This window comes from Pogona vitticeps, chromosome 4, assembly GCF_051106095.1.
Source record: "Pogona vitticeps strain Pit_001003342236 chromosome 4, PviZW2.1, whole genome shotgun sequence".
Taxonomy (NCBI): domain Eukaryota; kingdom Metazoa; phylum Chordata; class Lepidosauria; order Squamata; family Agamidae; genus Pogona; species Pogona vitticeps.
The window spans coordinates 1,058,871-1,085,555 of NC_135786.1; the positions used below are offsets into that span (position 1 = coordinate 1,058,871).

General features: G+C 54.2%; 1 protein-coding gene across 2 annotated transcripts; it reads right to left on the reverse strand.

Annotated features, from left to right (window-relative positions):
• Positions 1-3,304: 3,304 nt before the first annotated feature.
• Positions 3,305-25,660, reverse strand: LOC110086206 (waprin-Phi1). Of its 2 annotated transcripts, none has more exons than XM_020807002.3 (4): positions 25,634-25,660; positions 25,194-25,362; positions 5,017-5,172; positions 3,305-3,452 (listed from the first exon to the last, which is right to left on the reverse strand). In XM_020807002.3, the coding sequence occupies exons 1-3, from the start codon at positions 25,643-25,645 to the stop codon at positions 5,018-5,020; spliced, it is 336 nt and encodes a 111-aa protein (XP_020662661.1). In that variant the 5' UTR covers positions 25,646-25,660; the 3' UTR covers positions 3,305-3,452; position 5,017. The 2 variants fall into 2 exon arrangements, with proteins under 2 accessions (XP_020662661.1, XP_020662660.3); XM_020807001.3 differs by lacking the exons at positions 25,194-25,362; positions 25,634-25,660 and adding exons at positions 12,923-13,075; positions 13,400-13,687.
• Between the last annotated feature and the right edge of the window lie 1,025 nt (positions 25,661-26,685).

A 26,685-nucleotide genomic window follows, 5' to 3' on the forward strand; every position in this document is an offset into this window, starting at 1 on the left:
TTTTATTCCTGCAACTTTTTTTTCTCATTTTGGAAGGAGTGTGTCTGAGTCGGAGGGGACAACCTCAGGTGCGCTGGCCTAATCGGTCCAGGGAGTCATCCTGATTTGGCCTGTGAAGGGATGAAGGGCACCTGGCCCACTCCTCAAACCCTCCCAGCTCCTGGAAAAGCCGCCTCATGGGCACAGCCCTGCTTCCCCACTGAGGAAGGAGCCAAGCGAGGAGGCAAGGTCTCCTGCCCTTCCCAGTTGGAGACCAGAGAAGGGCCAGGAGAGACCACTTCGACCGGAGACAGCACAGGCCCCACCGTGCCTTGCAGCCCCTGCTCCTCTTGTGCTTCCAGTTTGCTTTCAAGGCACTGCCTCGGGGACGGAAGGCCTGCCCATCGCGGATGCACAGCATATTAAACTCACGTCCCAACCTTCCTCTGAAACCGAGGCTCTTGTGGCTGGACACGGACCTCTCTCAAAGGAGAGGAAGGATCCTTTCGGCTGCCTTAGCCTCTAGGGAACGTGTCCTGTCGAACCGCCTCTGTCATCAGAAACCTGGCTGGAATTCAGTAGCCCACATGCCACTTCCGGAGGTCAAGGTCTTCCTCTCCTTAGAGAAACTGTTTTGTGCCTGATTTCACTTTTCCAGCATGAGGGCGTTGCGTCCCAGGTTTATTCTTCCCTTTGTTGAGAAGGGAATCCTGGCACTCTTACGTGCACCGCCCTCATTCCCCCAGCACGTTCCCCCGTTCTATGGCCATTGTGCGGCTGGTGGTGAGATTGGTTGCACAGCTGGGCATGCAACGGGCGGCTTGCTACAGCCCTCGAGACATTCACGCCATTTCCCTCCTGTTCCGCATCCAAGCCAAAGGGTGCCAGCCTTGGCCTTTTAGTTTCAGGTAGAGACTCTCGTGAGGTTCTGTGCCTGGAGCTGAAAAAGTGGATGAAAGCATCGCTGGGGCCCTCCTGGTCCTGCTCGGGTGCTCCTGCCTTCGTCCACTTCCTACCTGCCATTGGGTGCCGTTGACCGGGGACTCTGCCTGGTGCTTGTGCCGCTCACAGGGAGACCCAAAGCATCAGGGAGGCCGTGCTCCGGCCACCTGCTTGTGGCGAGAGGCGGTCCCTGCCCGGAAGGCTGCCTGTCGGGCAAAGAAGCCTGCTTCTGTTTTGTGGGAGATCTCCCTGGGAGAGAGGCAGATTCCAGGCCTGGTTTCTCAGGGACCTGAGCCAGGGAGGAATCTGAGGCTCAGGTATCCAGAAAGAGAAAACTGTTGAAGGATGGTGGGCAGAGGCTTCTTGTTCCAGCGATGCAGGCACTTGGAATGGGAGGATGGGGCCGAAAAGCTTGGGGAAGACAGTCCCCACACATCCCCGCCAAGCCAAAGTTGCCTCATGGGCAGATGCCGGCTGCCCCTCCTGGGCCCGTGTTAACAGGAGAGGCCCAGAGAACCAAGCGCCCCATCACTTTTGAAAGAAAGCGCCGTTCTCTGGTTATTGTGCAGCTGCTACTGTCGGGGACCTGCCGCCAAGGGGCCTCCGAGGTGTGAGTCTCCCTGCGTGGAGGGGACAGGCTGGTGCCCTCTAGGGGTCTCTGAGAACACGACTAAGGCATCATCCTAACAGCTGACCCTGAGGCACACCATGCCGCCTCTAACGTTGCAAGTAGCATCTGCACAAGAAGTTGTGCTGTGCTGAGAATTGTGTGAGTGTGCGTGACATGGCCTCCGCTGTACATCATCCTTATGGATTAATGATCTCCAAAAAGTCACCTCATTCTTCTGAGGTTGTTATTTTTCGTCTCCATGTTCGATTGCAATCCTCTTTTGCACTAATTTTTTTAAAAGTTCAGTTCTGGCCACTAGAGGGTGGAAAGGGACTTTTTCAGTTAAATAAATGAGAATACTTGCGAGCCATCAAGTCCACTCTGACTGAACGGTGAGAACTTGCCGCCCTGGCCAGCTTTTCTCCCGGGAGGCACGCAGCCGGGAATCGAACTCCCAACCTCTGGCTTCCCAGCCAGAGGCCTAAACCCCCGAGCTCTCCAGCCCTCCTCATTTTGTTTAAGAAGAGGGGCCCTGAGGTTGTAATGGTGTCTGTGGCTTGACCGAGACACGGGTGGCTCTTGGGTCTCCGGAGATTCCCCTCCAGAGCCTCCCCACGTAGCCCATCAGCCCCATGACCTTGCCTTCCCCCCCCCCAGCCCTTTCTGGGGCTCGGCACGGATGGCTGGAGGGGCAGGCGAGCAGCAGCCCAAGCTGAGCATCAGCTGAAACAGGAAAGTAGGAACCGGAAGGTGGCTTCTCCCACCCCACCCCGACTTCACCACTCCCTTCTTTGGCTTCTCTGGCCATACTGGGAGGTTGTGATGCTGCCGTTTTTCCATGGAGACGGAGCGTCTGTTCTTACTTCTGCTGAGGGAGCAGAGGGGTTGGCCCCCTGCCCCCCCCGCCAGGTTAAGAGCAGATGGAGACACTCCCCCAAGGGGATGACTTACGACTGGCTGGCTAGCAAACCCACCCACCCCCATTTCTCATCCTCGGGGATGTTCTGAGTCTGGCCAGGCCAAGACTTCTTCTGGGGTCAGGGAGACTCCCTGGCGCCCTACGAAATCATGCAAAAAACGAGAGCCCTTCCTCATTTTCCTGATGCCGTGACTGCAGATCCACCCAATCCCTTAGGCCGTGACAGACGGCAGAAGCCTCACACGCCATAGGGCCGAGGTGTGCCCTTGGCACGGCCCTCTGCATGAAAAGGGTTGATACCCCAAGGAGGTGGCTGGCGATGGGGGTGGGCGAGGATGCCACGGCGAACCGCACGGGGACCCGCCAGACAGGTCGATGGAGGGTTTTTAAAAACCCTCCAGGCAGGGATTCCTTGGCTCCGTCTTGGATTTCCCCTCTCTCCGGATGGCCACCCCCAGGACAACAGGAAGTGAGAAAAATCACAAGAGGCCGTGGGTCCATTCTTCGGGGGGGGGGCTCGTGGTGTCAAGGATTCCAACCCCCTTTGGGCCTGCTGATTATTCAGAAAGGCCAACATGTGTTCCTTTGTCCCAGGTGGCAAGTTTAAAGCTTTGTGCCCCAAAGCGTGTTGAATTTGCTAAGCTCGGAGGCAAGAGACCGGAACGGACGGAGGGTGGGTCTCCAAAGGCCAGCTACCAGGGTGCCGGCGTCTCCATCCTTTGAGCTTTTTCAAAATGCGGGAAGCGGCCCCTTCTGCTTAGGCCCCTGGACGTGCGCAAAGCAAGGGGAGAGGAAGCGAGGAATCCTGAGACGATAGCAAGGAGGAGCCACAAAACCACAGGAGTCGGGGGGTCTGCTGTGCAAAGGGAGAGTTTTACTGCAAAAGTACGAAAGGGGCTCCAAGAGCTGGAAGCGTCGTCACCTCCTTGCAGGCTGGTGGTGCGTCAAAAGAGGGCTGGCCCCCCAGGGCCCCTCGGAGGCTCTGCAGGATCGAGGCGGCACCTGTGGACAGTCAAAGAGGGAAAGCGGGTTGAGCCAGGACCGGCCGCGGCAGAGGAGGGGGTTTATCACAAGACCCGGACTGTCTTTCCCATGGCTTGTTCCAAGTGGGAACCCCTTGGGCAGGGGCACCCCCTTTAACTCCGTTGAGAGCCCCTTCAACATCAGAGCCCTACTCACAGTCTGCTAAGAAACCAAATCAATACAGAACACAAAAAAACTGTTCAGGCCCTGCCATCTGGTCTAAGTGGCTCCTTCGCAGTCCTCACTGCAATTCTCTTTGTGAGCTTTATTGAGGACGTGAGGTGTTCCCTCACCCATACACAGCACACACACAAAGGTAGTGGGCGGCTCCTCATCCCCCTGCAGCTTCAGAGCAGGATTGGACCCTGTTGCAGCCACAGGCAGTGGAAACTACGCACGGGGCTAAAAGTGCAGTAAGACCCCTATATCCATAGGGGATTGGTTCCAAATCCCCCACAGATGCTGAAACTGTGGATAATAGCAAACACTATACATGGTACGGTTAAAGGGGGAGGGGAAATCAAAACTACATATTTTCACCATGTGATATCAAAACTGCGAGACCAGGGGCCAAGCAAGACAAGGAAGGAGGTGCAGATGGAAGGAGGGGATTTTTCTCCACTTTCCCTCCTCATTTGCTGACCAAGGCCTGAGAAAAAGGTCTCGGGCAGGGGCTGCTGAAACGCCCTGGCCTGGGAGGCAGCCCTCCGAAGACCCAGCGGGAGACCAAGATCCTCCCCGTGACAAAAGCTGGAAAGGAGCAGCTGCTATTTTTGGGAACCGAGGGGACCTCAAGCAGTCCTTCAGGAAACCTGCTTAGCCTAACGTCTTCGTTGCTGCCGGCCGGTTGAACTGGTATTTCTGCCCATGAACTCACAGCGACCAAAGCCTCGGCTCTCAAACGAAACAGAGTCCTCTACACATTGCATGTTGAAGGGACTGTCCAGAAGTCATAATTATTATTTTTTTTTAAAAGACCTCTTTCACATCCAGCCTCTGGCAAGAGAAGAGACAACCAGCAAGAAGCCACATCTCAGTGGCTGGGTTTCATGATGACTTCTGTTGCCGAGGGTGGCCTGTTTGGAGGTGTGGGGGTGTTTAGGTCCCTGAAGCGAACTGTGCCCCCTCTGAGGCTGCTGGCCCGCCCCTCTCCGCATGACTCTTCCAAGGAGATGCCAGGCACCCACACACCCCTTTGCCACCTCATCCCAGACCCACCCATGCACACACTGCCTTTATTTTAATGCAATGTGGGGGATGATGTGTTTGACAGACATGTCCAGGGGGAGCCAATCCTGCTGCTTTCTGGAGCGGCGGTGTCATCAGTAGGACCACCTCCAGGCATGCCAGGCTAAAGGAGTGCCCGTGGGGGTGGCCTGGTGGGGAACACCAATAATGTGCCCGGCATCTCTGTCCACGGAGGAGGAGCCGTTCGCTCTGAAAGAGGCTCCTGGTTCCCTCTGGCCTTGCCCCCTCCCCTTGCCCCCTCCCCTTGCCCCCTCCCCTTGCCCGAAGAGCGTGCACAGGGCCCGCTTTCACTCACCTCAGGGCCCAGGTTCCATGCAGATATTCTTGCCACACCCATTTCTGCAGCATTTCCAGGTGCCCTTGCACTGCGTGTCGCTTTGGCACATCTCCAGACAGATCCCCAGCTGGGGGATGCCTCCGAGCATGACACTGGGGCAGGAGCCAGGTTTCTCTGCGAAAGGAAGAAAGGCCGGGAGTGAGCACGGCAGACCCACCCGTCCGCCCAGCCAGCTGCTGAGCGATGCCCTGCGACCCAAGTGCCCTTGGGCAGGGAATGGATCTGGGCAGCCCAGGCATTCGGCTGCTGGTGGGGGTGGCGGTGGGGTGGGTGGGGGGAAGGCAGGCAAGCAAAAGAGGTTAAGCGAGGAGGCCCCAGGATGTCGAATGTCCCGAGTGCTCACACGAAGGGGTTCAAGCATAGTGTAAAACAAACCCACACACAGATCATGAATGGCATTCTCCCTTACCTGCGCTAGCTGTTGCAACAGTATTCACTTAGTCTTGGTAAAACCTTAAGGATGTAACATATATGCAGAATAAATTAAAAATGCTTATAAACGTTTCTACCTGACATAAGACTTGTGTGTTTGACAGACGTAACATATTCTTATCAGACGTAGCCACAGACAAGTTGCCAGACTAGCAGAAAAGCAGACTCCTAACAGACAACGCCTAACAGACTCCGCAGGATATTTCTAACAGAAGACTCACAGTCACTTCTTTTTCTATCGATTTCTCTAGCAGTTAACCCTCTGAACACCCACTGGTGAACACCAGGCAGAATCGGACTGGTTACACAAGTTCCAACCTGTTCAACGCCCAGCCCAAGCCTTCTTGCATACCTAGGCATACATGCTGGGTTGCATAACTATTGCCCTGTTTGCCTGAAAACAAGACCTAACCTGAAAATAAGCCCTAGTAGGATTTTTTATATATTGTCCCCCTGCTTATTTAACTTATATGCAGAATACATCATGCGAAAGGCTGGAATGGAGGAATCATAAGCTGGAATAAAGATTTCCGGAAGAAATATCAACAACCTCCGATATGCAGATGATACCACTCTGATGGCAGAAAGTGAGGAGGAATTAAAGAACCTCTTAGTGAGGGTGAAAGAGGAGAGTGCAAAAATTGTGTGAGGCTCAACATCAAAAAAACTAAGATCATGGCCACTGGCCCATCACCTCATGGCAAATAGAAGGGGAAGACATGGAGGCAGTGACAGATTATGCTTTCTTGGGCTCCATGATCATTGCAGATGGAGACAGCAGCCATGAAATTAAGAGATGCCTGCTTCTTGGGAGGAAAGCCATGACAAACCTAGACTGCATTTTAAAAAGCAGATACATCATGTTGCTGACAAAAGTCCACATAAGTCAAAGCTATGGTTTTTCCTGTAGTGATCTATGGAAGTGAGAGCTGGACCATAAAGAAAGCTGACTACCAAAGAATTGATGCTTTTGAATTGTGGTGCTGGAGGAGGCTCTTGAGAGTCCCCTGGACTGCAACCCTGAGTGCTCACTGGAAGGACAGATCCTAAAGCGGAGGCTCCAATCCTTTGGCCATCTCATGAGAAGAGAAGACTCCCTGGAAAAGACCCTGATGTTGGGAAAGAGTGAAGGCAAGAGGAGAAGGGGACGACAGAGGACGAGATGGCTGGACAGTGTCTGTGAAGCGACCAACATGAATTTGGCCCAACTCCGGGAGGCAGTGGAAGACAGGAGGGCCTGGTGTGCTCTGGTCCATGGAGTCACGAAGAGTCGGACACGACTTAACGACTAAACAAGAGCAACAGGATTTTTTAGGATGCTCATAACATAAGCCCTAGCCTCCAAAAGTAAGCCCTAGTTAAGTGAAACCATACCCTCCAACCTTGTGCAGCAGCCAGAAGAAGAAGATGACATAACTGTCTTTGAATAAATGTAGATTGTTGTACATGAAAAAAATAAATAAAACACCCTCTGAAAATAAGCCCTAATGCGTTTTTTGGGGCAAAAAATTAATATAAGACCCTGTCTTATTTTCAGGGAAACACAGTATGTATTCCAACACAGAAGGATCTCGCAAAGTTTGTGGGCCGTGGGAAGGTAAGAGAAAGGGGCAGCCGCGCCCCTGAAAGGTGGCGGTGGCGGCAGCAGCATTGCCTGGGTTCTCTTGGATCGGTGGGTTTGAGTTTGAGTTTCGGATAGTGAAGGCGATGGGCAAATGCAAAAGGAAACCAAGCCCATGGTATGAGTGTGGGGTTGCCATATCCCATTTCTCCTCATTTTGGTCGTCTCTTTTGCATAGGGAACCCAATGTGGTGTAGCGGACAGAGCGATGGACTAGGACTCAGGAGACCTGGGTTCGAATTCCAACTCAACCATGGAAATTCATGGGGCTTGGGGTATAACTGGTAAATATCTCACTTACCTTGAAATCCCTTTCTGGGTCATTAGGATTTGGTTCTGACTTAGTAACACATAGCACCCATTTTGAAGCAAATGGCCATCAGGAGGCCTCATGTGTGTATATATGCACATTTACATGTTATGCAAACTAAGTGTCTTAATGGTCCCTATACCAATTTGTCTCAACCTTTGGGATTCTTGATGTAGCCGCCCCTGAATAGAGACAGCCAGCATAGCTTCATGGTTGGAGTGATCCACTTGAAATAGGGGGACATGAGTTCAAATCTCTGTCTAGTTACAAACCCTACTCTGCGCCTTTCAGCCAGCCAAAACTGCCTGGCAGGACTGCTTTCAGAATCAGAAACGGGGGCACAGGAAGCATCTAAAGGATCATTGCACAATTACAGTTCTACCTTTATGTAACCCATAATTTTATCTTTTAGGGGAAAAAAATCTTATTTCAAATTTTCAGTGATGCATATGTGACTTATACACACATGCAAACACATAAACACACGTTTAATAAAATTTTCATTCTGTTACTTTGCTAAAAAACAAGTATGCAAATAAAAATTAAGCAGGTCAATGAGCAAAGGATGGGATTTATGTTTTGTTTCACCTGAAACTGACTTTTAGTGAAAGTGAAAGAAGGAAGCACTAGAGCAGGACCACAGCGGAAGACCAAAAATCACAAGGACAGAAGAACTACTCAACTTTAATGCCGACAAGGAAAAAATCGAAATAGCGTGATATCAGAAGGAGACTGAGACTTGGAAGGGCAGTGATGAAGGAATTAGAAAAGGTCGTCAAGTGTCAGGAGGAAGGGTCCCTGGAGACCAAGACCAAGATTATTCCCAAACACCATGCATGGGGGGGGGGAAGGAGGGGAATGTGAGGAGAGCTGGCCAATAAAGAAAGTTGACAGGAACAAAGTTGATTCCTTTGAAAGGTGGTGCGGGAGGAGAGCTTTGTGCATAGCTTACACTACCAGAAAGACCAAAAAAAAAAAAAAAAGTGGGTCCTAGAGGAAATCAGGTCTGAACTATCTCTAGATGCAAAAAAATGATGCAACTGAGCCTGTCCTGCTTTGGGCACATCCTGAGAAGGCAGGATTTCATGTAAAAGATGGGAATGGTGGAAGGAAAAGAGGAAGGCTGAACATGAGAGGGATTGAGTCCCTGAAGGAATCCACAGGATTGAGTTTGCAAGAGGCAGTTAAGGACAGGCCATTTTGGAGGTCCCTCATTCATGGGATCACCAGGAGCCAGAGGCAACCTGAGGGCAAGGAAGAGTAGCAAGAAGGCCAGGGGTGGTGGGGGAGAAAGACCCCTCTGGCAAGCAGGTCCACCTCCTTCCTCGCCTGCCCCGGCACTTCTTTCTCCTGCTGGTGCCCCCTTCGGGCCGCTTCTCTGGCACTTTCCAGGTGTGCCACAGGTCCCCTCCCACCCCCAGGTGTGTTTTCGCTCTGCTCTTGGCCTTGGAGGAATCCAGGCGAAGCCAGCCATGGCTCCAGGCAACAATGGGAAACACACCTGGGAAAGTCCCGAACAGCTGCCAGCCCTGCTCAGGCAGGAGAGAAAGCCTGGGGGCTGCCTCTCCCTGGCGTGGCCATGTTGAGATGAGCTGGGAAGCATCTTCTGTGGCTGCAGGCAGGCAGGCTGTGGTTCTTCTGACTTTGGAAGACGCTTCTGGTGCAAGGCGGAGGGGGCGGCTTGCTGGCCTTGGAATGTGTAGGCATCCTTCCGTCTAGAGAGACGATGGTCACGTACTCTATATGGAGGACTTGGAACAGCGTCTAGTGTGGCTGAGGAGGCCAATTCAGGAGTGACACAATCCCTTCCACACTGAAGACAAATACAGTCTGTCCCCTGTCCAGCTCCCTGGTTTTGCTGTTCTCATGACTGCCTCTTTGCCTCGGCCTGCTGGACGAGGGTCTCTTCAAACTGGGAGTGGCCGTGATGCACCAAGGTTTCCCATCGGTTGAGGGTCATGCTGAAGGCCTTCAGATCCCGCTGGCAGATATGGCCTCAGAACAGGTACAGGTGAAATGTAGCCTAGTGAGGGCTGTGAGATGGGGTGGTCCCCTAACTCCAGTCAGAGGCCCCGGCCACCCGCACCACGAAAGGGCAGCTGCGCCTCTGCTGCCACACAAGAAGGGAGACGAGGGGGCAGGGGCTGGGGCCTTGGCGTGAAAGGAGGAGAGGCGAGAAGCCGCCGTCTCTCAGGAAGGCATGGGAGGGAAGGTGATCTGAAAAAGGAGCCCGTCCAGAACATGGCATGCTGGGGAATGCAGGTCACAGCCCCAAAGTGATTAACTGGCTAACGAAAGCAGAACGGAACGGAACAGAACAGAACAACTGTTGTGAAAGTAGACGAGGCGTGTGAGAAGAAACAGTGAGGTTTTCTCCCAGTGGGAGAGGAAGGGCTGTGTAGCTAAACCGGCTATTAGTCTCCAAAGTATAAAAGAGGAGAAGCCGTTAAAATCGAACAGCTCAGGGCGTGGTCCCATGGGTACATTGCTCGCATTTTGGACCACCTGTGTGGCACAGTCCAGCACAAGCCGTTTCGTGGCGAACACACAATGTGCAGGTGTGAGCACTCCTTTGCTCGTTCCAGATCTCTGCCTGAGTGGGAACATTTTGGTCCAGCGGCAGGACTCCTTCTTTGGGGGCTGGGCTGGAGTCCTTCCCGATGGACGGAAGTGCAGATTGAAGAGATTTTGCTCCCTGCAAGGCCACCCCTTCCAGTGCCATCAGACGCCTGCCTTTCCGGCCCTCTGAGGGTGCGCAGGTGCTCACCCAGAAAATTACACCACAGAGAGAAAAACCTCAGCCCTCTAACCCTGGCGCCATGGAGGCATGCCCTAGAAGGCTCACGGGGAGGAGTAAAAGAGTGCCTGCTCCTTAGAGAGCCAAGGAAGGAAGGAAGCGAGGCCAATCGGCTCGACCCTGAGAACATCACCCTAAGAAGAGACGCACGAGGGAGCAGAGGCAAGAGAGTCGGAAAGACAAGATCGCCTCTGGCTACCCAACTCGCTCACTGCCATTTGGGCTGAAGCAATGCTTTGAGGATGCCAAGACCAACAGAGACCAAATCCTTTTTTTAAAAATAACACCCGCCTCCTATGATCTGAAACAGTGAAGTCTTGTGGCCCCCCAAAACTAATCATTTCTGTGTGAGTCGGGTTGCACAGATTGCTTCCAGGTACCTCAGAGAGAAGCAATGGGATGCCTGTGAGACATCTGAATTTTCAAGGTACCGTAAGTTCCAGAAAAATAGAAATAAAAATAACATTGTCGTGGCACCTTAAAGGCAAATCAATTCATTCCAGCATATTTCAGATATCATGCTGTGGATTATCTTGCTTTCCACGGACTCCTCCTTACATGGGTATTCCTGGTTACGACCTATGGATGCGAAAGCCAGACAGCGAGGAAGGCCTACAGGAACAGGTTCGACCCACAGTGCTGGAGGACAGCCTTGCGGATGCGCTGGGTGGCCAGAAAGACAGACAAGTCGCTCCTAGATCCAATCTTGCCAGAACTCAATCGAGGCGAGTGTACTCGGGCGTCATGAGAAGACAAGACGTATCGGGAAAAGGAAATAATGCTGGGGAAAGCTGACGGCGAGAGTTAAGCGTGGCTGCTGATGGTGGAGCTTTCTGGAGGCTGCTAATTAATAAGGTCGCCATAAACTAAAAGCAACTTGACGGAATGTAAGAATCTTCCAGGTACCCAAAGACCTTTGGTTATAAATGCTGCAGTCAAAGGAGGCAGCTACCCCAACCGATTGGGAATCACATTTTCTTTTGAAGACTCCGTTACGCTTCATCTCAGTGTTTATACAACTGCTGCTTATACGCCCTCCCCGAAGCAGGCCTCTTCTAAGCTGGCTCTTGCCATTCATAAAGCAAACACATGCCGTTTGACAACAAGAAATGTTTGCTTTTCTTTCTTTAAGACTCCTGCGGTTCCTTTCCGCACAGATTTAATCAGTGAACGAGAGGAGCTCATGTCATCCCTTAGGCTGAGACCCACAGGAGAGGCACGGGGCTCCGGCCATGAGCGCCGTTCTCAACCAGGGCGGTTCAAACGAGCGAGGAGAGCGAAGGTCCCCAGAGGAGGGTGGCCTGCCTCGCCACCAAAGAGCCTGCGTTTTACCTCCAAGCAGTCCCGCCATCCATCCCCACCATCTTCAGTTTAGGAAAACAAAGGAACTTGAGTTGGGGGATATTTGATCTTCAGTCCCTTTCCGATACGCCAAGGAGAAAGACAGGATGGGAAGTCTGGAGGTGAACAGCCTCAAGAACAGCCTCCTGCAGTGATAAAACACTTCCCCGTATCCACAGAATACAGAATTTTGGACACCTTTGTCATGTCCTCCTCCCGGTCATCTCTTTAAATAAGGTAACTTCTCAGACACTGTTATTCCTCCTTGACCCTTTTTTTTCAACCCTGTTTCAATCCCACGGCAGGCCCTCCCCCCCCCCCACCTGTGGGTACCAGACCCATCCACTCACACCTGCAGCTCCACGGCCCTGGTGGCCCTTTGCAGGGACCGAATGCCTCCCCCTCAATACTTTGGCCATCTCAAGAGAAGAGAAGACTCCCTGGAAGAGACTCTGATGTTGGAAAAGAGTGAAGGCAAGAGGAGAAGGGGAGGACAGAGGATGAGAGGGTTGGACAGGGTCATCGAAGCTACCAGCATGACTTTGACCCAACTCCGGGAGGCAGTGGAAGACAGGAGGGCCTGGCGTGCTCTGGTCCATGGGGTCACAAAGAGTCAGACACAACTGAATGACTAAACAACAACAACAACAATGCCTGCCCCTCAGGGTGAAGCCATGAGACTCTGCTACGTTGGCAAAGCATCAGTTGCCCTGCAGAGCTCCAGGGAGCTTCCAAGCGGAGGGATGCTATTCCCCCCCCCCCCCAAAAAAAAGGGCCAAATGCATGCATTTCCAACATTTCCCCACCATGGATTTCTTCTGGCATGAAAAAAAGGTGGGGAAAACCAAACCCAAGGAACAGCAAGTTGGAGGAGACTCCACTGGGACCTTCTCTCAGGAAACCTGGTCCAGAAGCTCCCTTGGGGTGGGTCTCTCCTTCAGCCCGCCAAGCCAGCCTGGCTTTCTGGTGCACCGCAGAGCAGAGACAGTGGTGGTGGGGTTAGAGGAGCCTCCCCCCCCCCAGCCACTGGGTATCCTGCACCTGTGTGGCCCACAAGGACAGTGAGGGTTGGGCCCCATGAAGCCGCTCTTTGCACACCAGGCTTAAACTTACACGGTGTGAAGGCACTCTCGGTCGCTGGCAGGTGCAGGCAACTGGGCAACTGGGGGGGGGCGATGGCATTCCAGGCTCCCTCCCCACAGCCACCGGCTCACCCCTGCTCCATGCCTCTCTACACTCCCAGTGCCCGGCACGCTCTTGTCGGACTGATGAAAAGCGTTTGGGGCTCACACCCTGGAGAGAAGCGAAGAAGGGCCAGGAGAATGACAGAGGTCGGCGATGCGTGGCGGAGGGCCAGCTTTACCATCTGGGACTTGACAAGACATCCCGCAGCCTGTTGGGCAGCACTTCTGGTTCTCCGTGCAGCTGGCATCCGACTGGCATTCTTCTGTGCAGTTCCCACTCTTGGTCTCCCCCCGTGTGTTGCCGGGACATGTGCCCGCTTTTTCTGTAGCCGCTGGAAAAGGCAAAGAGGAGACGCCAGCTCTTGAGGCCCCACCTCATGTCCCCAATTCCCCCCTTTGTCGCCTCGAGAGAAGCTGAAGGGCAAGGAGGCAGGCGTGGGCCTTTCGGGAGGGGAGGGGGCTGCCAAACCACAGGGCCTGGGGCAGAGAAAGGCAACCTGCTAGCCCTCCTGGTGCACCAAGAGTCCAGCGCCCACCAGGTGCAGCTGGCAAGGGCCAGAGGAGGCCAGGAGATGCCTTTGGGGAGAGGGCTGTGGACGAGCAAGGCTGCCCAACGGAGGCCCTCCTGGGCGGGGGTGGCCCTCTCGCACACCCACCTGTGGCGTTCTGTCCAGAGGTGCTCAGCAGCTGAGTGCCAAAGACGAGGAGCCCCACGAGGGAGAGGAGGCAAAGTGGACAGCTGCTGCTGCTGCTGTTGCTGCTCTTCCTGAGCTTCATGGTGCAAGGACGACGAAGAGGAGGAGGAGGAGGAGAAGGAGGCGGAGGAAGACTCTGTGGGGCTCAGCCTGCCCCAGACCACACTTTAAGCTCTCCCAGGTGTGGCTGGCTGAGAGAGGGAGGGACAGAAGGAGGAAGCGGACCGGCTCCCTGGTGATGAATAGAGAGCCAGCTGAGCTGGAATCCTTCCTCGTCGGGGATTGCACAACCTGAGCGGATCAGGTATCATGGCTGGCATTGATGCAAACCAGGAAACGGCCGCTTCAGAAGAAAGCGGGGGCCCTGGGAGCCTCCCAGCCTTCCACTTAGCCGGCCTGGCTGGGTAACCTCTTCCTCCGCTCCTGCTCTCTTTCTTGCAAGCTGTGCACCAGTCCCAGGCAGAAGAGAGGAGGTGCTGGCCGGCTGAGGGGGTCTCGGAGGGGGAAGAACCATCCCAGCAGAACACGCAGTGGGGTGGGGAGGGCGAGGGGGGGGCAATATGGTTGGGCCTCTGCTCCGGCTCCAGTCCGAGGCTTGGGAGGGGGGCAGGCAAGCTCCCCACGATCAGTGGCAGATCAACCTTGCCCCTTGCTTCCTGCCCCACTTCCTACCGGAGGGGTCACAGCTTTAAAGAGGGTGAGAGGCATCCAGCCCCATCGCTTGGGAGCAACTGCCGGGTGACTCCCCTGCACACTCTCGGTGCCCGCTGTTGGGGAGCCCAGCCCAGAGGAAAGGTTCTGCCCTCTGAAGGCCCTGGTCGGAGGCGGATGGAGACCGAAGGCGGGCGAGGAATTCCCACTCCTGGCTGAGCTGAGCTGCGTTGGCGAGCCCATCTCGGGGTCCTTGTATTTGGGCTTTGGAAGGGGTCCTTGCCCCTCCAGACTAGCCGGGTGTCGTTCTGGAGCACCGGCTGGGCTCTCCGATCCTGGTCAACCTGCAGGTTGGAGTGGACCTTCTTGAGGCAGGTGTTGCTGGCGTGGGGTGCCTTGAGCTATTCCCTGCCTTTATTAATCCAGCGAGCATCCGTGGCTTTCCTTTTCCCCCCAAAAGAGACCCGTGAGGAAGGTCAGGCCGACAGACTGGCCCTGGCCCAAGATCTCCACTGAGTTTTGTGAATGAGTGGAGACTCGGACCCATCCCTCGAGACGTTCTCTAGCCCCAGAGCGACTCGTCCTCTTTCTTCAAGACGGAGGCATGCTCAGAGGGCGCTTGGCAGGTTTCTCACCTTCCTAGCCCCTTCTTGAGCCATTTCGATCAGTGAGGTCAACCGTGAGGTCAGGGCCGGGACTGTTTGCTTGCCATCGCCTCGGCCGCGCCCTGAGCAAAGACACCTGCTGATGTCATTGTGGTTTGGACCTTCCCAGCCAGCCGCCTGCCTGCGGGGCAAGCCGCAGGGACCGGCGTGAAAACGTGACCCCCAGCCGCCGCCTGGGGCCCTGGACGGGGAGCAGAGGGAATGGCTCAGCCTCCTTACAGCCCCTGGGTGGGAGGGTGGGTGCCCAAGCCCCCGGAGGGAACCGGGGAGGGGGCTTCTGGCTCCCAGGGAAGACGCGGGGCTGGAACCAGCCACATGCACTGGCTGTGAAAATGACCCCCTGCCCACCATCGATAGCAGAGGGCAAGTTGGGACAGTCCTTCTCTCTCCCAACCGGAATCCCCTTCATCTCCCTGGAAAGACTTCGTTGCCCCCCCCCCCATGCAGTGCCATGGGCTTGAGGGCCTTTGGGGGAGGCCAGTCTCTCAGTCCTGCCGTCCTCACAGGCCAGCTGGGCAGGGCCTTCTTGGGGGTCTGCTCCGTTTGAGGCATGGTCTTCCTGCGGTCTTTCAGGCAAAGTCCTTTCGGGTTTCGGCTGGGCCGGCAGGCGAGGAGTCATTGTAGGCTGTGACTGAGGTGGACAAGCCGAATCACCCCAAATTTAACAGTTTGATTGGCTGCTGATCTTCTGCTTCCATTCGCTTTGAGTGGTCACTCAGGGGCCACGGACGGATTCGGAGCCAGTGTCCACCCTGACTTCTCATGGGGCAATCCACATTTCTGCACATAGCACCCCCCTTTCCTTTGTCTGTTCAAACCTCTGCCGATCCGTTTATGGTTTGCTTTCTAAAAAAAAAATTCTGCAGAGATGGTGGAGCACTGAACTAGCAAATTAATGCCACTCCACTAAATTCACTTATTGACAAGAAGATTAAAACACTTGAAGATGTTTGGAAGACAGATTGTGGGGGAGGGGTTTCACACCCTCCCTGACCACCACACCCCAACTGCCAATGTCACCTAAACACCACCCAGATACCCCCCCGCCTCCTTCTGCAAAAAGAGAGAACTGATCGATCATACAGGGGGGAAAGTCATGAAATGGACAAAAGCTGATCCCACAGCCATAAATACTCAACTCCCAAACAAAATGAACCAGAGCACAGAGTTCCTACTCCTGTCCTCTGAAGATGCCCATGGCCACAGAGTCTGGCAAAAGGTTAGGACGAAGAAAAACCTTAAGAACACGGCCAAAGAGCCCAAAAAAAAACCACAACAACCATCCATTCAAACTGTTCTGACTTGAAAAAAGTAGAAGCCCTTAGTAGCAGAGGAAAAATTCTGGCTTAGCAGCAAAAAGGGCCAGAATGATTTGAACAGCTGTGGGTCCCTACGCTGGAGGAAAGGGGGCACAGAAGGGAAACGCCAAGGAAAGGAATGCAAGAAATAGATTTGGAATTAACCTCTTCCCCCTCTTTTGTTGTTGTTTAGTCGTTGAGTCGTGTCCGACTCTTCGTGACCCCGTGGACCAGAGCACGCCAGGCCCTCCTGTCCTCCATGGCCTCCCGGAGTTGGGTCAAAGTCATGGTGGTTGCTTCTATTTCTTGCATTTCTTTCCTCTGTGTTTCCCTTCTCTGCCACCTTTCTTCCCCCTCCCTAGGTGGTTGCAAAGGTATATGCACCCATTCGGAGCTCGGTCAAGAAGACTCCGATGCCCAGTTGACCCGGGTTTCTCTTGGTGAGACAGGGAGGGGTGGAAGGACAGCCCCCCCCCGTCCCTTGCTCAACCCTTGGAAGAGGCCAGACTTCCTCGGGCAGACAAAAGGCGCAAAGGGAGGGGTTGGTACCACAGCAGGGCGTAGGGACGAGGGCAAGCCGGGGCTGCTACGGGATCGCCCTTTGGCTCAGGCGATGCCACAACCTCGCGGTGGAGGTCTGGCCTCTCCTTTTGTGGCCACTGGGATGTGACCTGCAGAGCCCAAACGATGATTCATCTCCCCTTCCTTGAACTGCTCTTCACCGCTGCATAATTGCCTCTTGGTCTGACCCTCATCGTAACCTATTCGCTCCTGAATTTCCCCTTGTTGGAGCTTCTCTTGACCTTGGCTGGCCGTTCGGAAACTGCAGGGGCTGCTGAGAGAAGGCTGGGCTTCTCTCTCTCTCTCTCTCTCTCTCTCTCTCCCCCCCCCCACCAGTATCATGTTAGGTAACTGAGCTCAGGAACTGCCCTGGGTCGCCACTCATCAGAGTCCGCATGGACTGGGTTACATGGGGTTGAGGGAAGAATCTTTGATGTCCCGACCTCCTGCTTGGCTCCCCCCTTCCTGTTCCTTTCAGGGAGGGGGACAGGATGCAAAAACCTGGCTTTCTAAAGGCCAGGTAAATGGCCCTGGGTCCCACTGGACATCCCCTCGTGATGGGAGGGGAGACAAGGGCCACACTCAGATCCAATCCATGCGAGGGGGGGGGCTCCAGTTAAGCTGGTGCTTTGGCCTAAAAAGCCTCACCTGGCCTGCCTTGGCTTTCCCCAGGGAGAACGCGGGGCAGGAGGAGAAGCCTGCCATGAAGCCCATGGAACGAACATCTGGGTGCCGGCAGAAGGTGAGGCTGGCGAAAAACTCCTTCCGATTATCGTCAATGAGAGATCCTCAGAGCCAGGACTCCCCGTGAGCCACTGGCCTTCCCGAGGGAGGGAGGGAGGGAGGGAGGGAGGGAGGGGTGGGGGGGGGAAAGCATCCCAATGCTTCTTGCCAGTCTCTCAGAGGAGCTCAGGGGGTTTCTTTCCGTCGTGGGCTCAGGGCCAAGTTTTAACCCGGTGTTTGGAGACAACTCCCCGAGGATCTGGAATCCCTGGTGAGCAGAAGCACCCGAGTGAATCCAGCACCGGTCTGTGAAAGGAAGCCCCTTTCCTGGGTACCAGCACAGCAGGGCCCCTCTGTCGTCTCCAGGAGCAGAGCTGCCAGGGCCGAGGGTCTCTCCTGCCAGCGCAAGGCCCTGTGTGGGCCAGGGGGGCCCTTTCAGTTGGAGCCCCCTGGGGTGGAGGGGAGGGGGCGGGGAAGGCTGCAGCTGGCCTCCCCTTCCTCTCCTTGACCACAAGACCACCCTCTTCCTTGCTTTTCTCCTCCCTGCTTGCTCGTCCCTCCATCTCCTTCCTTCCTCTTCCCGTTCACTTTGGCCCGATGTGGTGTGCCCAGTCTTTCCTCCTGGCAGATCAGGCACAGGAATCGTTCCTGTCTGGGCTCTTGGAGCTCTGAGCCCAACAGGGCAGACGTGGTGCAGACGAATCGGTCTTGGCCGAGGGAAGGGAGAGGTGCTTGGACAGGTATGGGTCTGTCTGTCTGTCTGTCTGTTTGGAGATCTCGGTGGGCGGGGAGAAACTTGGGGCCACGGATCGTCTAAAACCACCCACAGCAGCCATTGATAGATTTATCCTCCGTGAACTTGCCTTTCTCTCTGTTTTGCATTTTCTGAGGTCAAATGCGCTCTTTTGCATTGCTTTGCTTTGGAAACTTTGGCAAACACTCAGGAAGGCAGGATCTGTTTCATGACGACATCATATCTCTTGCAATCGGAAAGTGGAATGACCAGCTGGACAGAAGACACGGCCAGGCTTACTCTTGAAAAACAAATCAATCTGGTCTGATAAAAAATCTCAGCCCAGAGCTTCGGCGCTCCCATGTGGTTGGGAGTAGCCCGGAGAGGAGCACGCTCTGGAAGTGGGAAGCTGGAGAGCAAGGTGGCTTGGAGTTGATCCCTTTCTCGCTCTCCCCTTTTGCGGAAAGGCTGCCCTCTGTCCCCCCTCCTTCCCAGAATCTTGGAAAGGTCTGTTTGGGGACTACAGTTCTCAGCATCCCCCAGCCAACCCGTGTAGAGGGCAGCGGTGAGGATGAAAACAGCAACACAGCGAAAAAAGGCCGACGCTGGATCTGCTCCGCTGCCTTCTTAGCGTCTGCCCAGCTCTTGAAGCTGAAGGCTGAGCTCTTGGACTGGCACCAGAGACAAAGCGGTCACTCCTTTTTGGCCAAAGAGGCCTGCTCCTGATGACTTTGGGGACAGTGACTTTGTGAGTCCCCATTCTGGCATGTGCGTTTGTGTGCTTCCTCTGACACCAGCCTGGAGTTGATCAGTTTTATGTGCATAAACACAGAAGACAGAGGTTTTAATAGAATGAAAAAGCAGAATGGCTGAAACAGTTAGAACTGGATATGGAACAATGGATTGGTTCAAAATTGGGAAAGGAGTACGACAAGGCTGTATATTGTCCCCCAGCTTATTTAACATACAAGTATGGAAAATATATCATGTGAAAGGCAGGACTGGAGGAATCCCAAGACGGAACTAAGATTGCCGGAAGAAACATCAGCAACCTCCGATATGCAGATGATACCACTCTGATGGCAGAAAGTGAGGAGGAATTAAAGAACCTCTTAAGGAGGGTGAAAGAGGAGAGCACCAAAAATGTTCTGAAGCTCAACATCATAAACACTAAGATCATGGCCACTGGTCCCGTCACCTCCTGGCAAATAGAAGGGGAAGATATGGAGGCAGTGATGGATTTCACTTTCTTGGGCTCCATGATCACTGCAGATGGAGACAGCAGCCCCGAAATTAAAAGACGCCTGCTTCTTGGGAGGAAAGCAGCATCTTAAAAAGCAAAGACATCACCTTGCCAGCAAAGGTCTGCATAGTCAAAGCTATGGTTTTTCCAGTAGTGATGTATGGAAGTGAGAGCTGGACCATAAAGAAGGCTGACTGCCTTTGAATTTTGGTGCTGGAGGAGACTCTTGAGAGTCCCCTGGAGTGCAAGGAGAACAAACCTATCCATTCTAAAGGAAATCAAACCTGAGTGCTCAGTGGAAGGACAGATCCTGAAGCTGAGGCTCCAATCCTTTGGCCATCTCATGAGAAGAGATGACTCCCTGGAAAAGACCCTGATGTTGGGAAAGTGTGAAGGCAAGAGGAGAAGGGGATGACAGAGGATGACATGGTTGGACAATGTCACTGAAGCGACCAACATGAATTTGACCCAACTCTGGGAGGCAGTGGAAGACAGGAGGGCCTGGCGTGCTCTGGTCCACGGTGGCTATGAAGAGTCAGACACGACTAAATGACTAAACAACAACATGTACTTCACTGTGTCTTTAACAAAAGGGGGAGGACAACCATTGGAAGACCAAGGTGAACCAACTAGTGACTTTATGCTTGCCACGAGCACAAGTTCAGGACTTACTTTCCATTTCCACCGATATTTGTAGATTTTAAACCTTGCAGGAGTATAATTAGCAGCCCACCCGTGAGCCATGTCACCATGGTGCAAACCACCGGCATCAACCCCTGCCTGAATGGAGATGCTTCCCGACTGTGACCACACAAGAGAGCAGCTTCTGCACCAGGTGAGTTCAGCACGATGAGTGACCTGCACTGTTGGGGGAGCCCTCTGAGCCTCCCTGATCCCCATGGTCTCGTGTTCTCCAAACCAAGAGGGCCTCCTTGGAAAGTTCACGTCCAGGACTGCACACAATCTTCCTGCCTCGGCTGCTTCTGCTCTCACAATCTTCACCCTCGGAGAAGCTTTCCACCCAAGACTAGTTTATGTAAGGAGCATAAGAACCTCAGAAGGGCCCTGATGGATCAGGCCCAGGGCCCCTCTAGGCTGGCTTCCTAGATCTCACCGGGGCCCCCACCAGAGGCCTCTGGGAGCCCATGAGAGACCCGTCTCCTGATACCCAGTCCAAGATGACTCTAGAATCAGGAGGAGATTTGGGGGTGCAAGAGAAGACCCCCCCCCCCCCGGAGAGGACTTGGTCTGCTCTGGATGCCATCCAGATCTCCATGTTTAGAATGGAAGCGGAGAGAAACTCTGGGTATCCAGAGGGCGACTTTTGCGGTGACGTCTGCATTCCTGCCCAGCAGGAGTAAAACGACTTCTTCCTTGTGACACGAAAGCCCTGCCCTTGTTTGCTTTCGAGGCTCAAAGCAACAGGTCTGTGGGCCCTTCTGGCCTGGTGGGGCCCACGTGGGAGGTGGGCGTGTTGTGAGAGAAGAGCTGGCTTGGCCAGCAGGTAAAGTGGGGGGAGCAGGTCAGGCCAGCCGGTCTGTTTCTTTCCCCTCCCAACACAAACAAACACACACACAGCTGCCTCCACAAGATGAAGAATGTCGGGCGAAATACCAGAACTGGTGGCTGCTAGAATCAAGCCTCCAGGCAGAAAGGCATTAGGCTCAGAATCTGGAGGGGCAGCGGGCTGGGGGCTCCTCCCCACGGGATAGCCCCCCCAAGGATGGCCTCTGTGTTCAGCACCGCTGCTTCCGAGCTCATCGGAAGGGAGCCTGGAGCGGCTCGGATCCAGCTGCGCTACCTGCCGGAAGGAGCCTGTGAGGCCATCCAATCCAACCCTCTGCTCAGGGCAGGCATCCAGATCACAGGAGACCTGGCAGATAGACTTTACTAGTTTCCGAAACCACACAGCTGGTCTACAGGGGAGGAGTGAGTGGAGTTTGGATGCTTCAGGCCCAGCGCTGGGCTCCGGCCATCGAATTTTCCTATCTTTCAGAGACTTGGTCTCTCATGGATCAGGCCGAGTTCCCTGGGGAACGAACAGGCGGTGGCTTCAGTGCCTCGGCCAGAGCTAGAAAGCCACTGCTGCCCCTGAGTTTGTTTCGTTTGTTTTGGCCTCTAGGCTTGCTCTTCTTTGTTGGTTTTGCTGCACGTTCGCCCTGCCCCGAAGAGGCACCCCCCCACCTGCACCCAGAAAGGGTATCCCCTGGGAGCAGCTCCTGTGGTAGAGTTTGGCGCTGGGACCGGGAGAGACCCGGAGGTCCCCGCAGGCTGGAAGGTGCCTCTACCTGCCTGGCGATCGTGACTTTTAAGTTGGCAGCAAAGGGCACCGCGTGAGCTTGTCTTTTGCCTCTGCAGCGGTTAATGTTTGCAAGACCCTGCCTGACCTCCCCTCCCTCCCTCCCTCCCTCCCTCGCTCTGGTCCCACCACATTCCTGAGCCTGCTTGGGGCCGGGGCCAGTGTGAGCAAGCAGAGGGGAAGGGATCTCCTCTGGCTTTGTGGCACTCAAGGCTCTCCCTCCCTTTCTCCTTCCCCCCCACCCTAACGCGGCTGCTTGTCCACTTGAAAATCCTTCCAAGCTCACTCACAAAACTTAAACCAGTTGCCTGCCAGATCTAAATTTGCACCATCGCGTCCTTGAGTGGAGACTGTTTTTGCCTCTTTGAAGCCCCGAGAAGGGAGGGACGGAGAAGACAGAAGGGGCAGAGAAGGGCCTGGGCCTCCTTGGGGTGTCCCTCTTGCATCGCCCTCTTGCAAACGTCCCCCTGCCTCCCACTCACAACCCAGAAGGGACCACGCTTTGCACTCAGGATTCACAGCATCTGCTCAGGCCACACGTGGGCCCTCGTACAGCCCATGATGACAGACCCTGCCCAGCCACTGAGCATCCCCTCTGCCTTGTCCTAGCTGTTTCCAGCTGGGGAGTAGCCACCACACAGGGCCAGGAGGCCTCCTATGGCAACTTACAGGCGGTTGCGTTGGTTACGGCACATGACTCTTGCCCACGCAATTGTCCGTGCTGGAACAGGTGTTAGTCAAGTCTTCCTGATGCCACCGGCAGGGCTAGCCTGAGTCCTGGGGGCGAAGGGCTCCCCACCCACATCCGGGGCTGGGGGGAGACATCTGACTTAGCCCACAGGCTACGAGTAGCCACCGGGCTATTTTGCTCGGTTTGTAGATGCTGCTGTGCCAGCCTGCGGATGACTGGATGACCCTGCAGGGGCTGTTCTCTCTTTCTATGTGGTTTCCACAAGTGCGGTTTCTTCCCCTTGGGGTTTAGGATGTCTGCCCTGAAATGGTGCTATGGTGAATGTTCGGCCATGCTCGGGACTGTAGCCGGAGAGGGCTAGCCTTCCAGGCAGAGGCTCCTGGCTTCCAGGTCCTGTCAGATTGCATTCAGGCAGGCAGGGATGGAGACCACCTTCTGTGGGAGAGCCACTCTACACAATGATGGGGAGGAAGGATGGGAGAATCCTTGGCCCCTCCCCTCCCTGCTAACCCTTCCCCTCCCCCCCCCCCATTTGCAGTGTGGTTGAAACCAAGCCACGAGTTCCCTGTGGAGGGATCTGGGCTCAGGCGTGGCGGGGGACAGGAGTGAAACAGTGGTCCCTGGATGTGTTTTTTGGGGGGGCTGGGTTGGAGGTTTCAGGTGGTTCTAGGGCACTGGCATGGCCAGAGTGTCGCTGCAGTCATCCCTTGGTGGCCCCTGTGCTTATATAGAGGCTTAGGTCACAATCCCAAGTGAGAGGTGGGACTATTCGGGCTCCTTGCCCACCCGCTACCCCCTGCCAGGCAAAGAGGAAGAAGAGCATTCTGGCCAAGAGGAGGAAAGAGAATATATATAAGGTGTTTTATAGGTGGCACATGACCCCAGAAAAATTGTCAAAGATGTACACAGATGTATCAAATAAGTGTTGGAAATGTGAAACACAAGTGGGAAGCTATTATCATATGTGGTGGTCATGTGGAGTAGCGGAACAATATTGGAAAAGAGTGCATGCTATGTTGGAACAAATATTGCTCTGTAAGGTGCCATTAACCCCAGAACTGTTTTTATGGAGTATGATACCTGAAAATATAGATAAGTCAAAGGATTATATAGTTATCTACATAGTTACGGCAGCCAGAATTCTATATGCTAAAAATTGGAAAAGACCAACGGTACTGAAACAAGAAGATCCTATTGAAAATATACGGGAAATAGCCGAAATGGACATTTTATCAGAAGTCATGAAGGGCTATCCCTTGCAAAAGGCAACAGAAAGATGGGATCTATTTAACAAGTGGACTGAATCAACAGGCAACTTATGAATAGCATATATTGAAATGAGAACTCAATCTAGAAGGCAGAAAAGAGTAAATAGAATAACTTAAAATCTTGATATGGCAATAGGTACAGAATGGATGGAAGTATGTTATTGTCTCCCCTCTTCCTCATTAATTCCAATTCCCTTTTCCTTTCTGTCATCCCTTATATTAAAAAATAAAAAAAATTATTAAAAAAAAGAAAAGAAAAAAAAGAGAGGAGGAAATGCCTTCGCCTGTGGGCATCTCTGCTCAGCACACTCTGGCTCCTCAAAGCCTTCACCAGCTTCTTCTTCCAGGGAGAGGCAGAGGGAAAGGACAGAACTGAACCCAGAGCTGAAAAGAGATGCTCTGGGAATCACGCCCGTGCCTTGAAATTGCCTCGGAGACCCCAGGGCCCCCCCTTTTTCCCCCTAAACGTCCATGGCAGTCTCTCTCTCTCTCTCTCCCGCTCCCTCCTCCTAGGTCTTACTTTTCCTCCAGTTGCTTACGCATGGATGAGAGATGGGAAACGTAAAGGGTCTCAAATTAAAATCCTCAAACTCTTCCGGCCAGTCTGGACAGTGGCCATGCTGGCTAGGCTGTTCTGGGACTGGTAGCCTCCCACCCAAGGAACTTCCCACGTCTCTGGAACATGTCGGAAGTGTGGGTTGGTGTCCCCTCCCTGGGACCCTTTAAGAACAAGCATCACTTATGGGATGTTCACCGAGAGCAGGACCTGAAGCAGCTCATAGCCAGAGATGAGCCCCAGCGACTCTCCACCAGAACTGGCGAACATGACAGAACACCAGCGGGACTGGAAAGAGCCTCACCTGAAATGCCAGGTGACTCCATGCTACAGGTGAGTTTCCTCGGGAGGAGAGCTGCAAGAGGGAAGTGGCTCTTTGCCCCAGCCGTCAACACAGCTCATGTCTTGCTTGCATTTCCTTTCTGCAGACAAATGGCTCCTCACTTTGGGTCTCCAGACGTTCCTGGCTGTGCTGGCCAGAATTTTTGGGAGTTGGAAGCCAAGAAGATCTGGAGATCCAAGGTTGGGGACCCCCTCCTCCAGGGCTCTGGATTCCACCTTGAAGGAGGCTGTGCAGGGAGGCATCCCCGTTGCCAGCAAGGAGCGTGCCTCAAACCACGATCGATCGTGGTGCATAGCCGGGCCTGGCTAAGTTGTCAAGGACGGGAAATACCTTCCTCGCAGGAGGCCATGCCATGGCTCCAGGGCAGAACAGAAGCCCACCCTTCAATGTTCATGCCTCCTGGTCACGTTCAGAGCAGACCAGCTCCAGGAGGGGAGCAGGCAGGAAAATAAGGCACCCCAATGCGACCAACCTCTTAGATCCATCCATCCTCTAGGGCCGAAACTGACCTGGTCGTCCTCAGCCACCTCCCTGGTCTTGCCCAGCGGGCTTTTTCCTGCCCCTCCCAAGGGCTTCTGCCCCCCAGTCCTGGCGGTTTCCTCCAGGAGCGTTGGGTCCTGGCCTCTTGGCCTAGGACCAAAGGGGGCAGTGAAGGGCAGGCTTGCTTGTCCACCCACGGACCCCTGGTCCCTTCCCAACATACACTGACCGCTCTGCAACTCACCTGCAGGCACAGCCTTCATGTTCGGACGAGCGGCAGCAGATGGGGGTTTGGCCTCAAGGACTCCCGCCAGGACCCCCACAAGAAGGAGGACGAGCCCAGATCTCATGGCGTGGCGCACAGGGAGCAACCGGGTCTCAGAATCCAGCCAAGTGGAGCCAAGATTTAAATGCTGATGGCGGGGGGGGGGGGAGAAACACGTTAGGGGAGGAAAGGAGGGAGGAAGGGAGGGAGGGGTAGCTCCAGGGTGACCTTTATTAACTAGTCAAGGTCCCCACCACCTCATTCCATGGGTCGGGGCTGGTGCGCCTTGCCTGAGGGCGCACACAGGCCTCTGACGCACCTTATCACCCACAGCTGTTGCCCCAGCAACCTCCGGCACCCCCCCACCCCTACTTGCACGCATGTCCAGAACCCACACGCATGCAAGCCCACAGTCTCACCTGTCTCGACATCGTATTGATGGATGTCCTACGCTGGCAGGTTGCCTTTTGAAATAGCAAATGTGATGTTTTTCAAAGTTTTAACCCCTAAAATTCAAAGCCCCGAGAAAAGGGGTGGGGGTGGGACTCCTTGCTCCTTCCCACAGATGCACAGCGGCCTCCCCGGCACACGCCTGCATGAGCCCCCTTTAGCTGCCAAGGGGTTCCCCTGTTATCTCCTGCTCATTAGTGTTACATGAATGGCTGATAAGGAAGACGGATCACCGGCCAGACCTTTGCGACCTTCACACGGCTCTCCCAGCTCAGGATGTTTCACTCTACTTGCCAAACCAGGTCTCTTGGTAGTCCGGGGATGAAGCTGAATTTGAACCCATGACCCAAACCATGAAACACTCTCTGCTGAACTTTCCAAAGTTCTTGTGGTCTTTTCATCCTCCACCAGGCATCAGCATGGACTGGAGATGGAACTCGCCGCCTTTCCCTAGCATCCTTTACCTGCTACCAAGAAAACCCCTACCGGCTGAAGTCCTTTCTATGTCCCCTCATCTTTGCTTTATAGATGCATGATATGATTCCGATGCAATGCACTTCTGTAAATCTGGAATGCAGATGATGCTCTGGAGCTATCACCTGACCTGGTCGGTCTACCAAGTCTTACCTAGCCTGACTGGCCATGATTCCCTGGAGTTTTGAATCTCCCCAGAGTGCTCCAGGATTGAACGTGAGCTCCTTCTATAGGGTGGCCGCTTGTCCTCCTGGAGGAGAAGGTCCCTTCTTTCAAAGGTCTTCCCTACTGAGGGGGCTGTCTGGTGTAAAGGGAAGGAGCCAGACAGGGGCAGATCAGGGACTTCGAAGTTGTCATCAGCATAGATGGTAGAGCCAGCAGAGGTCATCTGGTCACTCTCGTCTCCGCTTGAGTGCATGGCTAATCCTAGAGTCATGGAGCTAGAAGATTGGCCTATGAGGCCACTGGGTCCAACCCCTTGCTCAAGGCAGGAATCCAAGTCACAGCGGATCTGGCAGGTGGTTCTCCAGTTTTCTCTTGAAGGCCT

Bases quoted from the DNA above. Each gene is read 5' to 3' on its own strand.
- LOC110086206 (XM_020807001.3), bottom strand. From the start codon at position 13,520: ATGAAGCTCAGGAAGAGCAGCAACAGCAGCAGCAGCAGCTGTCCACTT. The intron at 13,076-13,399 runs GTGGGTGTGCGA...TGCCTTTTCCAG, and splicing joins CTCTGGACAGAACGCCACAG to CGGCTACAGAAAAAGCGGGC. The intron at 5,173-12,922 runs GTAAAGCTGGCC...TTCCTTTCGCAG, and splicing joins GTCTTGTCAAGTCCCAGATG to AGAAACCTGGCTCCTGCCCC.